This window comes from Podospora pseudopauciseta, chromosome 4, assembly GCF_035222475.1.
Source record: "Podospora pseudopauciseta strain CBS 411.78 chromosome 4, whole genome shotgun sequence".
NCBI lineage: Eukaryota > Fungi > Ascomycota > Sordariomycetes > Sordariales > Podosporaceae > Podospora > Podospora pseudopauciseta.
The window spans coordinates 2330417-2345727 of NC_085894.1; the positions used below are offsets into that span (position 1 = coordinate 2330417).

The window sequence follows — 15311 nt, forward strand, 5'->3', positions numbered from 1 at the left end:
GAGTTTTCATAGTCTTTCGTCTTCATCACCAACCAGACAGTAGGGCCACTTGCCCGCTGTTCTCGTCTCGACATGACCAGCTACAGCACGGATACGGGTCATTAGTAACAAACAGACACAGGAAGACGGAAAGAAAGTGGCTGGTTGTTGCCTTGCCGGTCAACGCAACGACGAAGCAGCTTGCTCCATCAGAGCGAGGCCCAACCTATCTACCAGAGGCCAAGCCTCAAGAGACAAGGCGAGATAGACAACCCACTCACTCACTCTATTCTACCAACACCGTCTCCAATTTTGAGCCTCAACCACCATGCCCCCCTCCCCAACCACAATCACGACGACCCCCCAACCCTTCCACTTCAAAATCGACATCTACACCGACACAGTCTGCCCCTTCTCCCACCTCGGCTTCCTCTCCCTCACCACCGCCATCTCCTCCTTCTCCCCCCCAACCTCGGTGACCTTCTCCCTAACCTACCACCCCTACATCCTCTACCCCAACTCCCGCCCCTCCTCCCGCAAACTCGGCGCCGCACTCACATACATTTACTCCTCCCACACCCGCACAACCTCCATCCTCACCCACCTCGACAATCTGGCCAGCACCTACAACATCAAGTTCAACTGGGAGGGGATGACCGGCAACAGCAGGGACTCGCACCGGCTGATCCTATTGGCACAATCCCGCTTTCAAGCATCCCCCACCCAGCAAGACCTCCGACGCTTCATGTCGCGTCTCTACCAAGCCAGCTTTCAACGCGGCCGCGACATCTCCTCCAGACAAACCCTCGCCAAACTAGGGGTGGAGGCAGGATTGTTCGGGACGGTAGACAAAGGGTTGGAATGGTTGGACTCGGGGGCTCTAGGGGAGGAGGTCGACAAAGAATGCGAAAAAGCCAAGCGAGAAATAGGCGTCAGGGCGGTACCAAGCTATGTCGTCAACGAAAAGTACGTAGTGGGGGGGATGCAAGACCCCGTCGTGTGGTTGTCTTTGTTTGACAAGATCATGCGACAGCCCACATCACAGCTGCAGGGTGGTGGTGAACAAAAGGGGGAGCAGCTTGGGAGGAGGGAGGAGCACGGGGGAAATTGTAGGGTTGTTGCTGTCCAAAATGACACATAGGGGGGGAGCAAACAGGGGAGGTGACACTTGGGAGAAAGAAAAAAAAAAAAAAAAAAAAAAAGAGAGAGAGAGAGAGAGAGAGAGAGAGAGAGAGAGAGAGAGACTGTTACAGTGTTGGTTATGATGGTCTTGCATCAACAGAACAGCACAGATAATGGGGTTGAGATAGACCCCGACATGCTGTGGCTAATGCTCAAGGAGGATGGACTTGCGTACGCAGCCTCTTGGATAAGAGTCAGGGGCTGTTGAAAAAGGGGTGGGGGGTTTATTCAACTCTCCCAAACACTCGCGCACTCATTTCCATCACAGCAGGTATACCAAACTTTCCCAATACATCATCTTCAAACTATCAACCTGATCATACATCATTAAACCTCGAAACCAACGCACGATGCGAGACAAATCAGCAACATCAAAACCCCCAAACAAATCAACAATAAATAGATGAGATGCTCCCAGTCAAGAACCCTAGATAGTAAAAAACTAACTAAGCGCCATTCCCTATTCCACCCATATCTGGCCAAAGAAATAAACATCAAATAAACGACGTGCCCCTTTTTTTCACATTCAGATGGCCCCGTCTGGTGTGGTATATCTTGTAAAAACTCCTTGCCTTAAAACCCTCAAAGATATTCCCTTTCCTTCCCCTGTAAACCTTCCTCCCAGTTTCCCGTCTTTCCTCCTCTTGATTAGGTGCATTCGCTAAACCTGTGGTTCCGAACCGCCCCGGCCTCTCTGGGCCAACACCCGCCTGCTTTTTATCTGCCGGGTGGTGACTGGTGTTGTACAGCTGTGGTATACATCGACGTCTAACAATGCCGTGTCAAATCTTGGTGCTGCTCGTCGCCTCCTTCACAGCCGCCTCGAGATCGGCCTGCCCGGCCCTGTCCTTGCAAGGTAGATACTTGTTCATGACCTGCTCAAAATCCTCCTTAGCCACGACAGCGCCGCCGCCAGAGCACTTGGCCTTCTTCTGAAGGTCCGAGCACAAGCCATCCAGATCAAAGTCGCCGTTTTGCACCTTGGGACACGTTTGCAGTTTCTCCCTGTTTTGCCTGTCAGTTAACCCCCGTCACCGAAGCAGGAGTTGCATGTAACTCACCATATACTGGTGCAGGTCAGTAGCTGTCCATTGGGCGTAACTTGATCGGCTTCTTTGGCGGCATCGATTTGGGCGAGGAGGTCGGGCTTTGGCGCTGGTACTTCGGTGGTTAGTGGCAGGTTGTATGGGGTGATGAAGTCAGCATCAAGGGCGTCGTTGAAGAAACTGTCATCGAGGCCATTAGACAGGATGTTCTCCTGTGGCTCGCGATAATCCCCAAACAACTGAGGCTCAAACTGAAAGTCTGTCTGGGGCAGCCAGTTGAAGTCATTTGCATCACCGAAATGACCAAAGTCTGCAAGCTTGTCAGCATTATCGAATCGAAAACCGCGATATTGCACTGCAATTCTCACCCTGTGATGAGCCGTTCACGTTGAAACCAGACTGCTCCTCCCCGATGGTGGCCAGCGTGTCCACGGGTTTGAAGCCCATGGGCGACTGCGTAAACGGTTCGGGTGATGTCCCGCACGACGAGCTCGGCCCACCCATGTTGGAATTTGATGAGGCTGACGGCGAGCTTGTCGTTGTCGGGCCGTTCAAGTTAAACTGCGAGTCCAGATTGTGCGAGTTCAGGCCGAGGGGGCTGTATGTGCTCGAGTGATCAGGGCTGAAGCCGCTATTCGACTTGTCCAACGGGCTCCGTGTATCTGAATTGTTCCGCTTCGGCGGTATTGATGCTGCGGTCGATGTGGAGGACTTCTTGGTGTCATTCGTAACGTTGGGCCCAGGCAGGGTGCCGAACTTGGGAAACTCGAATTGAAAGTTGACATCGTTCATGTTTTGAAGGAAAGGAGCGCCGAATAGCTTCGTGGGTCCTTGGTAACTTGGGCGACCGTTTGAGAGAGCTGACAGACGCTTTTTATATTCGTTCAACTCAACCGTCATCTTGTCGACCTGCGCACGGAGAGCCTGCTTCTCCTTGTTGTGGGTTTCAGAGGCCTTCTCCAACTCCTCGACCTTGGTTTCCAACTCTTTCAGATGCTTTTCCTTGCGCTCTCTGAAAGCCCGTTGGGCAGCGCGGTTCTGGGCCTTGCGCTTCTGTTGTGAAACGGTTAGAATCCAACGTGGTTCGCTCAGGGGTTGTATTTACTTACTGAGCTTGGTTCTGTCGTCAATGGCTTTCTTCCCGGCTTCTTGGCAACCCTATCCTCACTCTCTCGCCTCTTGGCTCCACGGGCTTCATCCTCTTCATCGTCTGGATGGCTGCGCTTGTCGGGAGACTCTGTGTCGTCGGGAGATTCGGACTTGCCGCCATCTGAAGTACCAGGCAGGTCGGGAATCATCTTGGGCTGATTGCCGTCGTTGAAGGAGAAGTCGAGAGTTGAATCGGCCCCAGGGAAATCGTAGTCGTAATCGAAGTCGGGGCTGCCTTGGAAGCTACCGAAGTTTTCCTGAAGCGGAGACCCATTGAACTGGAGAGGAGACATTGTCATGGCCGAATTCACCGGAGTGTTTCCTTTGCGGTTGGAATTGAGGGCGGCATACAGCAGGTTCTGCTGTTGCGGCGTGAGGATGAGGTCCTGAACGGGATTGCGTGTCGACGTCATTGTGTCTGCTTGACTCGCGTGACGTTTTGGACAACTAATTGAAGAAAATTAAGGCTTGGGCCTTTCCCTCGAGAAGTTCAGATTAAACAGGCCCAAATGCCAAATGCGATTGCTGTCGGAGACGTAGGTGGCGGGAGCAGTGATGATTGGGCTGCTTATCTCCGCCCACACCCAACGGCGGACAGCGGGGTATCTGACGTTGAAGACAAAGACGAGCGCAGGGACAGCGCAGAGTGTCTCTCCACTAGTCTAAAGGCTGGTTCAGATTGATGAATCACTGAACCCTTGGTGACAGACGGCGTAAAGATGGAGATGGGGTGTCTGGGACAGGTCGGGCCACGACGAGGAGAGACCATACAGTTCGCCTCCCGGGACTGGGGGAAGAGGTTTAGGCGCAGGCCACTCGAGTGCGACGCAGGGCCCGCAGCAGCAGGGCAGTGGAAAACGGGTCGGGAATTCGGAGTCGGCGGAACTCGAATGCTTGCCTCGCCGTGTTCTTCTGGATGCCTGGACTGGAATTGGATAGACACCTGGCAGCAGTATCTCGGTATGTATGGTATGGTATGTACGAGTACGTAAGGACTTTCTACGGATGGGAGAAACGAGAAAAAGGACGAAGAGTCAGACCGATGGGCGAAACTGGGAGCAAGACTACAGGTCGAGGGGGCCCTTGGTCTGGTGAGCTCCATCAATTTGTCAGCCGTCAATGGAAGATGTTGGACGGAAGCTGGTCCGAGCGAGCGCGAACCGACAGGGGTCCTTCGGCGTGCGGCCTTCTTCAACAGCGGCCCAGGTCGGCCATGATTGCCCCACCTTGTTGACCCCGATGGGGTTGTGGGTGGTCAGCCCAGCCCCTCTATCTTGGGGACCCTACTGCGGTAGACCCGTGCAGACAACGGACAATAGACAAGAGATCAGCAAGCACACGCCATTTTTGCATTTTGGGTGATGGGATTCTAGATGCCATAGATTTACCTCTGGCCGTTTAATATCCGGTTCTGTTGGTAGCGACGAGCATGTTACAAGGTGCTGAGTCAAGCCAACAGCGCTGTCTCATAGGACCGAGGGGTATGTGGGCATAGAGGACTGCCTGCGCCTTTCAAGCGACACGGGTGACTATTCGATAAAAGGGGAAGTGGAACTGATTGTTTCTGAATCATTATCTCCAGGCAGCTGTTCTCACCGCATGCCCTGGTTCCTACAGTAGAAACCCTCGGAGATAATATTCATGACCGAGGCATAAGTCCTCGTGCAATATGTCGATATGCCGCGAGCTACAATGAAGCATCTCATCTGGGGTATGTTTCCGATATCAAGTGTCAGTTGTACATCCATCGACCTAATAGTCCCACTTCACTGCAGGAATGTGTACATCTCCGCTCTCTTGTGTAAAGGTCTGGATGGCCTGGACGCATGCGTGGCGATGACAGTCCAGTGGAGGGCCCGTGCAGCTTGTCCCCCGGTTTAGGCGCAAGCAGCGGAGCCCCCGCGCGCAGTTTGTGCCCGCTCCGTCCGCTCACGGCAGTGGGATTGGCGACATCATGCCATCAGCCTTGTGTAACGCCAGATGACGACAGAGCAATCACTTGCCGGCCAGCCATATTCAAGACAAACCACCTCTAGCAAAAGTGACCACTTGGTAGCATATCAGATCCAGTAATCTCAACGATAACCCCCACGTACAGTCCCTCATGGACATCGCCTACGACCACATCCTCGAGTCCAACTTCGAGGACAAGAGCGAGTCCCAGAACAGACAGAACCAGCCCGCCGCTCCACAGGCGAGCTTGAACGAGGATCTCCAGGATGCTTACCGCGCCTTTTCCAACAGTCCTTGGGGCGCTAGGATTGGAGGTTTCTTTGGTAGCGTGGTGAAGCAGGTGTGTGTTTCTCTCTCTCGGGTGGTCAACCTCGGCACAGCTCGACTAACGGTGTTTGTTCCCAGGGTGAGACTATCTATCATGAAGCCCAGCAAGAGCTCTCCGCCGTAAGCCAAGATGCGACCCGCGGCTTCACCGACCTGCGCCAGACTATCATCAACCGCACCCGATCGCTCTCCTTGAACACCTCACCACCAGCCGACGCCGGTTCCTCTCAGGACACGGGCGACCAGACCACCCCCACCCGCGCCAAAGCCCTCTCATCAGAAGAGGCCCTCGCCGAATCCGAATCCGTACTCACCCGTCTCAAAGAAGAAGCCGCCAAACGCCTAAAGGATCTCCAGAAAGCCGAAGACGCCGCCGACGAAGCTCTCCTCAGGTTCGGTTCCAACCTCCGCGACTTCTTCCGCGACGCCATCCAAATCGCACCACCCACCAACGATCAGGGAGACAACCAGGGCAACACCGTTTTGTTCGAGAGCAAGGATGCCGCTGGGAAGAGGGTGATCCACACCTCGCGGTTCGATGCGCAGCTTCACGTCATCCACACCACCACGGACAACTTCATCAAGGATGGCACTGGCGCCGAGTATGAGACCTGGGCCAAGGAGTTTGATGTCGATAAGAAGACGGAGGACATCGCTACTGATCTCGCCAAGTACCCTGAGTTGAGAACGACAATGGAGAAGCTGGTTCCCGACACGGTTCCCTATGCGGATTTCTGGAAGAGGTACTACTTCCTCAGACACGGTATTGAGACTGCTGAGGCCAGGCGTAGGGACTTGCTCAAGGGTAAGATTATGAGCCCACCTGTCCACTTGGAAACTTGTACTTATGCTAACATGAACCAGCTGCCTCGGCTGAAGAGGAAGTTGGCTGGGACGAGGACTCTTCCGAAGAAGAAGAGGAGGAGGAGGATTCCAGCGAGGAGGAGTCCAGTGATGAGGAGGAGTCGGCCCCCGCCAAACCTGCCATTGCCAAACCTGTGCCTACTGCTGAGGCCAAGCGCCCTGGTTCTTCAAACTCTGCCTCCACGATCAACCCTACTACCACTGCTGCCAAGCCGGCAGAGCCTCGCAAATCTGACGACAGGAAATCGATGGCGGATAGTGACACCAGCTACGATGTTGTCGGCGCCGCGTCTGGTGTACCCAGTCAGGCGCCCAACAGTCCCAAGGACGCGAAGAAGCTCGATGACAGTGATGGCAGTGATGAGGAGGATTGGGAGTAGGAAGCCAGATTGGGAGTCAGCATTTGAGAGATGTCACAGCAGGAAACATGGATGGACGGCGTTTGATTTGTTGAATAACTTTTGGGTTTATCGCTTTGCTAGTTGGCGGAGTTTATAATGGGTATTTTCACTCTGCAACATCAAGGGGCCAGAATATTTTGTTGCTTGTCCGGAAATTCTGTTATAGTGTCTTCAACGTTTGGAAGCTCTCTTTTCCATAGCAACCCCCTTGGAGCAGACCTTCAACAGAGGTTCTTAACTGGGTATCTCGCTTTTTATTTCACCCCTCCCTCTTTGGGCCCTCCCCCCCCGTCCTTTTTTTTTTTCCCCTTCCACCCCATTACCACTACCTCTTCTTCCTCGTGACAGTCTGAAACCCATCCTCATCCACCTCGGGCTCCTGCTTTTCCCTTCTTGGAGCCTGCACCAACGCAGGCGCATCCTCCATATCCCCATCCTCCTCCTCATCATCATCCGTATCCCACTCCCCTTCTTCCTCTTGGTCCTCCCCCTTTGCAAAAACCACTTTACTCCCCTTCTTTTCGGTGTACCGTCTCCCCAGCTGCTCCACCTCGTCAAACTTGCCCTTTAGACAGTCCTTCCTGATCCTGATGATGCTCTCGGCTACCTCGAAGGCGGAGTCGTCGTCGACGTTGACTTCGAACTCGTCGAGCATGACGTTGAGGAGGAATTCTTCAATGTATTCGGCGTCTGGTTCTTCTGAGGGGGCAGAGGGGGAGGTGGAGGTGGAGGTGGAAGTAGTAAGGGGGGGGAAGAGCTCGGAGACTGCGCCGGCGAACCAGTCGCGTTTGTCGGAGGAGTCAGGGCCGCCCCAGTTGTTTTGCACGGCGAGGGTAAGGGCTGGCCAGAGGTTGAGGAGGAGGGAGATCCCGCGCTCGAAGGTGGTTTGGGTTTGCGCTGGGGGGAAGTTAGCATCTGGTACGCAAAAGAGGGGGGAGGGTAAGTACCTGGTGATGGGGCCTCCATTTTGGGTAATTTTGATGTGAAGAAAGAATATGCGACTCTGGGAAGAAGCGGGAGAAGATGATACGACGGGAATTGGCGGCGGTGGTGGTGGTGATGGTGGTGGTGGTGATGGTGGTGGTGATCGTTGTATGCTGGTTCATGGAGGGGTTCACTCTAGGATTTTTTTTCTTTGGAGCGCCCAAGTTTACTTGCGCACTGCTGCGGGTTGCCCCGCCATTTTTCTTAGTTTGCGACAGCACCTTGATGGATCTGTTCTGGGTTAGGGTTGGGTGTGGCTGATCTTGTGCCACCGGACTTTTACTTGGATTCAGGTTTAGCCCGTGGTTGAGACGGGTTTAAAGATCTTGATTGCGCCGGCCATGTAATATATTATCCCGAATTTCTGTTCACTGTCATTATCCCGAATTCCTTCAATTTGCTGCCATGACAGCTCGGCTGAGTGTCAAAGATGCCAAGACGCAATGACGGCATCGGTTAACAGTGCGACGACAGGGGCTCGCATTTGTTCTGGCTGTTTCCAGCGTCCATCAATCAAGAGCTCCGTGGTGCACCGTGGACTGCCGTGACTCCCTCGTCCCTCGTTGCGTATCTGTTCGACGCCTATTTGAACGTCTCTTCCTCACCACAATAATCCGGGAGACCTGATATCACCTCACCCCCTCACCACCACAAAATGTCCCAACAACCAACACTCCTAATCGGCTCAACAGGCCTAGTAGGCTCCCACATCCTCTCCACCCTCCTCTCCTCCTCCGTCCCCGTCACCACAATCTCCCGCCGCCCCCCCAAAACCCCCGGCCCAACCCTCACCCCCATCATCGAATCCAACACCGACCTCTGGACCTCCTCCCTTTCCTCACTCGCCCCCCCGCCCAAAACAGTCATCTCCGCCCTCGGCACCACCCGCACCGCCGCAGGCGGCATAGCAAACCAGTGGAAAATCGACCACGACCTCAACGTCGCCCTGGCCAGAGCAGCGAAAGATTCTGGAACCAAAACATTTGTTTTTGTGTCTAGCGGTGGGACGAGGGGTTTGTTCAGCAATTATGTGCCGTACAGCAAGATGAAGATTGGGGTGGAGGATACGATCAAGGAGTTGGGGTTTGAGCACGCGGTGATACTCAGGCCGGGGTTGATACTGGGGGAGAGGGAGCAGGCTAGGCTTGGGGAGGGGCAGGCGCAGGGGGTGGTCAAAGCGATTGGGCGGTGGTTTGGGAGGGGGGTGGTGGACAGGTTTGCGCAGGAGGGGGAGGTTATTGCGCGGGCGGCGGTGAAGGCGGTGGAGATGATTGAGGGGGGGAGGGCGCCGAGTAAATACTGGATTTTGGAGCAGAATGATATTGTGAGGTTGGGGAGGGAGGAGTGGAAGGGGGAGACGAAGTAAGGGGAGGGAAGCGATGTGGATGGGGAGAGGAGGTAAGATAGGGGAGATGGTATAGGTGTGGGCGGGCTAACTGTTGTACTGGATGGATGTGGCGTTCGGGTCCGGGCTGCTGTGTTTTAACTGGAACCGGTGAAGATTGTATCGTGCTGGGTATCCTATAGGAATAATTATTTTCTACTATAATTCGAGGTCAATCACATCTCCCATGCTATCTCACATTGTACAGTACAGCGTAATTTGTAATTACACCACCACGCTGTGTCACCCCGATAATCACACCAAGCCAAGCAAGACTAGAAAACAAGCTTAAATCCACGTCCGTGGTCCCCCTCCTATCGGGTTATCGTTGGACCATTATATTATTATTCATCCCATCCCACATTGGCCGTTGTCAACCATTCCCCTGAACGGACGGTGTGAGAGCGGGAAACGTACCAAGCTGCCCCACTACCCCGCCACCACCCACGCCGCGGCACCCGCTCCGGTTATCTATCTGGTCTATCGAGACATTTTAGTGTGATTCCACAGCCATTCACTCACTCACTCACTCACTCACTCACTCAATCACTCACTCACGCAGACTGATTTGTCTCATATATACACCTTTATACTTTCTCTCATTTTTTGCCAGAGGGGGTGGGTTAACTTTGACTCATCACCACACAAACGACTCACTCACTCACTCACTCACTCACTCACTCACTTTGACCAACCACCACCACCACCACCACACCAAAAATATGTCCAAAGAAGAGATACCAACCGGCACCACCGCCGCTTCGGGCCTCCGCCCCCTCCTCATCGGCCCCAGCTCCGGTCCCGAACATCCATACCCGTACCGCATGTCCGGCCCCGTGATCTCCGGCTTCGGCCGCGGCTCCAAAGAACTCGGGATTCCCACCGCCAACCTCCCTGTCGATAACTCCCTCACCCCCTGGATCTCCTCCATCCCATCGGGCGTTTACTTTGGTTGGGCGTCTCTTCTCTTACCCCCCAGCCACCCGAACTACAGCCCAGCCTCCAACACCAGCTGGAGCATGTTTCCCATGGTCATGTCCATAGGCTACAACCCCTTCTACAAAAACGACACCCGCTCCGCGGAAGTCCACGTGTTGCATGAGTTCCAGGCAGACTTCTACGGCACAGACATGCGCCTCCTCATCATGGGCTACATCCGCGACGAAAAGGACTACAAGGGGCTCGACGACCTGGTCGAGGACATCACCTTTGACTGTCGGGTCGCTCGACAGTCCCTCTCGAGACCAGGGTGGAGGGTCAAAGAATTAGGGGATGGGGGCCAGTTTGAGGGCGGTTGGCTGGTTGAGCAAGAAGAAGAGAAGGCGAGTTTATAAAGGAATAAGCGTTTTTATAGACATAAAAAAGCAAGCGATTCAATAATTGAGCATTCAACAACCCCCCCTCCCCTCCCCCCGCTTCCCTTTCCTCTCTCTCCCAAAAAATTATGAACAATTCTCCGCGAGTTGTGTAATAGGTATAGATCACGAGACAGAAAAACAAATGTATACAAATCACTTCTCTTTTATATACCCAACCATCAACATATCCAAAACTTGTTGAATCCAAACTTCGCTTTAGCGAAAAGAAACGAAACGCAGAAACGAAAAAGCAACACCATTCAAATGCCAACCCTTTCCCCCCCCGGCTTTCCTCTCGCTTCTTCCACCCAGTCACGCTTTTTGAATATACCCATCCAATACGTATCCCTTTCCATACCCAAGAAATATATAAACTAGTCTTCATATTACCCCTCCCCCCCCTTTTTTTTTTTCACGCTTGCGCTTTCGCCTCTTCTTTAAACCGCCAATTGGTTATGATTCCGGTAGTAACATGGTAAAAACTAGAATCCCGTTAGCAATGCCTTCTTCCATAGTAATCGTAAAAAAAACCAAAAAAAAAAAAACTCACGTTAATAACAAACAACATCGGCATATCAAACATATCCCTCTTAATCGTCCAAGTATAACTGCACTCTAGCTTCCCATCCCTCTCCAGCTTCGAAATCCCATGCTCCCCATCAATTTTCGCCACCCTGTTGCTCAAAATACTATGCCTCGAGTCCTTTTCCTGTTGCAGCGGCGCGGCGCTCGGATCCGGCTTCCTCTCCTCCTCCCCCGCACCACCACCGCCACCCACAGCCGGCTTATCAGTCCGGTACTTGAGCAACCTGCACTTCCTCGTCATCCTCCCTCTGCTGTCCCCAAACGCAAGTTGCGAGTAATCCTCGTAAAACTCCACCGCGCTCTCGTGGTCCATCAGCTCAGCAAGAAACACCGGTCTCGGACCGCTCGCGGCGCCGCCGTTCTCTGCGCTGGTCTCGTTGAGGCTCTTGAGCCGCGGGGTGGTCCGCACCCCTGTCCCGCCGAGGTTGGTGTTGCGGTTTGGTTCCTTCCCCAGCAGGACGTCCTTGGTCCACCCTGTCAGGGCAGTAAACTCCTTGTTCACGCCCGCGATCTCGCCCGTGCGCCGACAGGCAAGGGTGGGACTTGAAGACTGCGTCATGAAGTCTTCGTACTCGAATAGCGTTCGTTGGAAGCACTGCTCCATAAAGATGAGGTCTTGCGTCGTCAAGTTTCGTGTGGACGCGAGGAGGGCTGGTCGGATGGCAGCTAACGACTTGGCTATGCGAGCAGCATGAGGTTGGGAAAACCGACTGGACAAAACTTCAAAGAGTTTGTGGAAGCTGCCAACATAGTCAAACGACTTCTTGACCGTGTCATAAATGTACGACGGGTCGCGCTGGCGTTTTTGCAGAATGGCCACCTTGTCGAGCTTTCTCAGCTTTGACGGACGGCTGTTTGATGAGCTCTTGGCTCCGGGAGCGTTGGGGTATTGTGACATGGTCGGTGATGGTCGGTCGTCAAAGCCAAAGGTGGTAGGCTGTGGGCTGTTGTTCTCGGTGCTGGGACTCTGAAGACTAGTTGGGCCAGCTGGTATCGCGTAGGCGTGAGGGAGACCATGTTGCAGGTTCCCTTGCGAGTAGATGCCGTTGGCGCCTGCATCCAGACCCAGAAACTCCGGCAGCATGCGGTTGTCGAAATGGCTCCCAAACAACCCGGCCCCAAAATGCACATCGCCTGGCTGTTGACCCATGCCAGATTCTTGCGGTGGGGTATCGGCAGCACTTGATGACATGTGGCCCAGCATTCCAAACTCCATCGCCCCGTAGTGACTCCCAAAGTTCAGACCATCGATGTTGAAGTTGAAGATGTTGGGGTCGCTTGGGTCGAAGGGTAGCCCGAAGGGTGTCATTGGACTCGAAACTGGAGGCGCCACCATTCCACTGATAGGAGGGTTGCTCGAGGTCTGCTGGAATGTTGGGGAGACAGGTGACTGTTGACTGTTGAACGGTAAACTCTCGGCCAGACCATGCGGGATGCTCTGTGTCGATGAGTAGACAGGATACTGCGAAGCGTTTGAATGTGAGAAAAATGTCCTGACGGTAGATGCGTCCGTCGAGACGCTGTGGTGCCTCTGGCCGCCGTGTCGTGAACTTGGCGCGTTGGGGTTGTAGTTGGGGCCCAAAACTGGCCTCAAGGCTTCTGGTGGTGCGTCGTGGAGGTATTTGGCCTTTTTCCTGACCCCATCTTGACAGCTATCTTGCAATCCGCGCTTTATACAGCGTTGACATGGTCTTTCATCACCTAAACGACAGCGTCAGCCGACGAACAACGCCGCCCTCTGGCCCCTCGGGTATTCAAGAGAAAAACAACTGCAAAGGCTGTGAAGGACGACAAAAGACTTACCACATGTGAGATGGGCTCTCTGGCAGGCATAGCAGGCTCTCCTGGCCTTTTTCCGCCGAGGACGTAATGGGTCTTTTGGATCATACTTCTTCTTGACCTCACCGCCGGCGTCGACGCCATCTGGAGTCGTGTTTTGTTCAGACATCCTGTCGTCTTCGTCTTTATGATGCGGTTCGTGGTCGTCGTACTCGTTCTCGGTCTCAGACATGGCACCCGAGGCTTCTGCTGCCTCTGATCCGAAAGGCCCACCGTCTTCCGGCATCGTGCCTCGAGCTTCTTATACTTGACCAGGTCTCTATCTGGACGGGACGGCAATGCAGGACCCCAATCTCTGCCAGACCGCAGCTCACGGCCAGGGAAAGGACGTACTCCGAGATGGGGGTCAGGGGGTCTGAAAGCCCTCCTGCAGGAGTCCCCACGGCAGTATCACCCACCCCAAAAGTGATTGGCGCTGCACGGCGCTCCTGTTGACAAAAGAAATGTCCGGCAAGTTGACGGGAGAGGAAGGGCAGCAGGTACTGCGTGAGTGTGGTATGTGCGTGGCGAACCCCAGCAAGCCGTCTAATTAAAGCGCGGTGAGCGGCAATGAGGCGGCAGCAGAGCAGGCTAGTTGGCTACTTGCGAGACCGGATGTGGCATCAACAGACGCTCTCTCTCTCTCTCTCGTCTCGTTCCTGATTTCACACACTCTCCCCTCAGGCTCTCTACTTTTTGGCCCTGTGGCCTCCCGTAATATGGGATGCTGATCGTCCTTCCCAGATAGAAAAGGGGGCACCTGCGCCAGCTGACGAGGCCTGATACACAACAACCGCGGGCTGTCTCGTATTCTACGAGCAGCAGTTTCTGGAGGGCTTCCTGCCAATGAGCTCGGGGCCGGCTGGCAGATGGCGTCCTTGTACCACGAAAGCAAGACTGGCCGGATCGAGGCGCCGGCGGTGGAGCAGGGCAGAGGAAAGCTTGGTGTTGATGGCGACAGAGGGGAAGGCTCTTGGTCCTGGTCACGCGGCAGCGGCAGCTACAGGCGGAGGGGCGGATAAAGCACTCTGATGTCGTCTGGGGAAGCTCTCGAGCGCTGGGTCGTGCACGTTGCACCGCAGTGATAGGAAGGCATTCAGGTGCAGCTATCCGTCACTTATGCTTGTATGAGCCCTTGGCGCCGCCTCGCAACAGCCTGGACCTGGTTATGATAGGTTCTAGGTTCGAGGTACCGTACCGTACAGTATGAATTCAAAGCAGGGCAACTCGGTGCGGCGGATGCGGGACTCTCCAGTGACTCGGTCCTCGTTCGAAGCGAATCGATCTCCAGCTGTTTCTCTTTCACTGACTGAGACTTGAGAATAACCCCCCTCTCGTTTCCTACTCGTCGTTTTTTTTGGGGGGGTGGGGGCTCGGCCCAGGACCTTTCTTCCTTCTACTGCCAACCTTTCGATTCCTGGCGCCTCCTCAGGAAAAAGAAAACAAAACGGTCCAGCCCGTGGCCCGCCGTGGCTAGGGCAGATCCTTTGGGTATTTGTCGCAAGACGGAAAGCGCCGTTGTCGAGTCGCAATTCGCAATTCGCAAGGGCCGGGGTTTGGTGTTTCTTCTGGAACTGTCGGCGCGGGATGGGTGTAAGGTGTGTGGTTATGGCGGCCAAACTGAAAAAAAAAAGGGAGTCTGGTCAAGTATCAATTGCGCAAAAGGCTGGACAGTGGACGGTGAGGAGCCTCGGGGCTTGGAATCGAAGGCGCGATGCGGGCAAGTGGGGTGCAAATCAGTCACTTTCCAATCGCCCGTCCTTGCAGCCGTTCCCAGACAGGTGTACCCAGTCGAGGCCGGTATTTGCTGGCATGGCAGATGTTGGAGTTGACCATGAAAAACTCGAGTTTGCTCTTGGCTCCCAGTGGCTGGCCGCGGCTGGCTTGCTGCGAGGGCGTATCGATCACGTATCGCTGAATGGAAACCGGCCCTGTTTACCTAATGGACGGTATATCTGATGATGAATACTCGAAATAGGAACTGTTGCTTGTTGCTATGTGTAAAGTAGGAGTCACGGATGGCTCACAAGCTCGAATGGAAGGGAGATCCTTTGCTCTCTCAACTTTGCCGACCTTCGTCCCATCAGGCCTTGGCTGCGGGTACTCGGTACCTGGCAGACACTACACCAGACTCCCATTGGACACTGCAGCCCCCGCCTCGACCAGGTACCAGGGACCTAAGACGATACCCGACGAGGTTTAGCTAATCGACCGCACAGCTTTAGCATGTGGTCCCTGCCAATTCTCAATTCTCCGCCCCTCTTACCTACCTACATACACC

The 15311-nt window shown here is 54.3% G+C and overlaps 7 protein-coding genes across 7 annotated transcripts; 4 read left to right on the forward strand and 3 right to left on the reverse strand.

Annotated features, from left to right (window-relative positions):
• Positions 1–307: 307 nt before the first annotated feature.
• On the forward strand, positions 308–1120 carry QC763_408800 (uncharacterized protein; the record flags this gene model as incomplete). Its single annotated transcript, XM_062912508.1, has 1 exon — positions 308–1120. One exon carries the CDS (start codon positions 308–310, stop codon positions 1118–1120), a length of 813 nt encoding a protein of 270 aa, XP_062765847.1.
• Positions 1121–1535: 415 nt separating this feature from the next.
• YAP1 (DNA-binding transcription factor yap1) lies at positions 1536–4974 on the reverse strand. The gene is made up of 4 exons (XM_062912507.1): positions 3317–4974; positions 2576–3260; positions 2223–2517; positions 1536–2166 (listed from the first exon to the last, which is right to left on the reverse strand). Exons 1-4 carry the CDS (start codon positions 3767–3769, stop codon positions 1944–1946), a joined length of 1656 nt encoding a protein of 551 aa, XP_062765848.1. The 5' UTR covers positions 3770–4974; the 3' UTR covers positions 1536–1943.
• Positions 4604–6880, forward strand: QC763_408780 (uncharacterized protein; the record flags this gene model as incomplete). Its single annotated transcript, XM_062912506.1, has 4 exons — positions 4604–5067; positions 5132–5649; positions 5742–6441; positions 6501–6880. Exons 2-4 carry the CDS (start codon positions 5461–5463, stop codon positions 6878–6880), a joined length of 1269 nt encoding a protein of 422 aa, XP_062765849.1. The 5' UTR covers positions 4604–5067; positions 5132–5460.
• Positions 6881–7226: 346 nt separating this feature from the next.
• On the reverse strand, positions 7227–7867 carry TSR2 (rRNA accumulation-related protein; the record flags this gene model as incomplete). Its single annotated transcript, XM_062912505.1, has 2 exons — positions 7227–7798; positions 7849–7867. 2 exons carry the CDS (start codon positions 7865–7867, stop codon positions 7227–7229), a joined length of 591 nt encoding a protein of 196 aa, XP_062765850.1.
• Positions 7868–8540: 673 nt separating this feature from the next.
• On the forward strand, positions 8541–9251 carry FMP52 (Protein fmp52, mitochondrial; the record flags this gene model as incomplete). The annotated part of the gene is made up of 1 exon (XM_062912504.1): positions 8541–9251. The coding sequence occupies one exon, from the start codon at positions 8541–8543 to the stop codon at positions 9249–9251; it is 711 nt and encodes a 236-aa protein (XP_062765851.1).
• Positions 9252–9991: 740 nt separating this feature from the next.
• On the forward strand, positions 9992–10603 carry FMN1 (riboflavin kinase; the record flags this gene model as incomplete). The annotated part of the gene is made up of 1 exon (XM_062912503.1): positions 9992–10603. One exon carries the CDS (start codon positions 9992–9994, stop codon positions 10601–10603), a length of 612 nt encoding a protein of 203 aa, XP_062765852.1.
• Positions 10604–10675: 72 nt separating this feature from the next.
• Positions 10676–15087, reverse strand: ERT1 (Transcriptional regulator of nonfermentable carbon utilization). The gene is made up of 3 exons (XM_062912502.1): positions 13016–15087; positions 11178–12913; positions 10676–11109 (listed from the first exon to the last, which is right to left on the reverse strand). Exons 1-3 carry the CDS (start codon positions 13275–13277, stop codon positions 11065–11067), a joined length of 2043 nt encoding a protein of 680 aa, XP_062765853.1. The 5' UTR covers positions 13278–15087; the 3' UTR covers positions 10676–11064.
• Between the last annotated feature and the right edge of the window lie 224 nt (positions 15088–15311).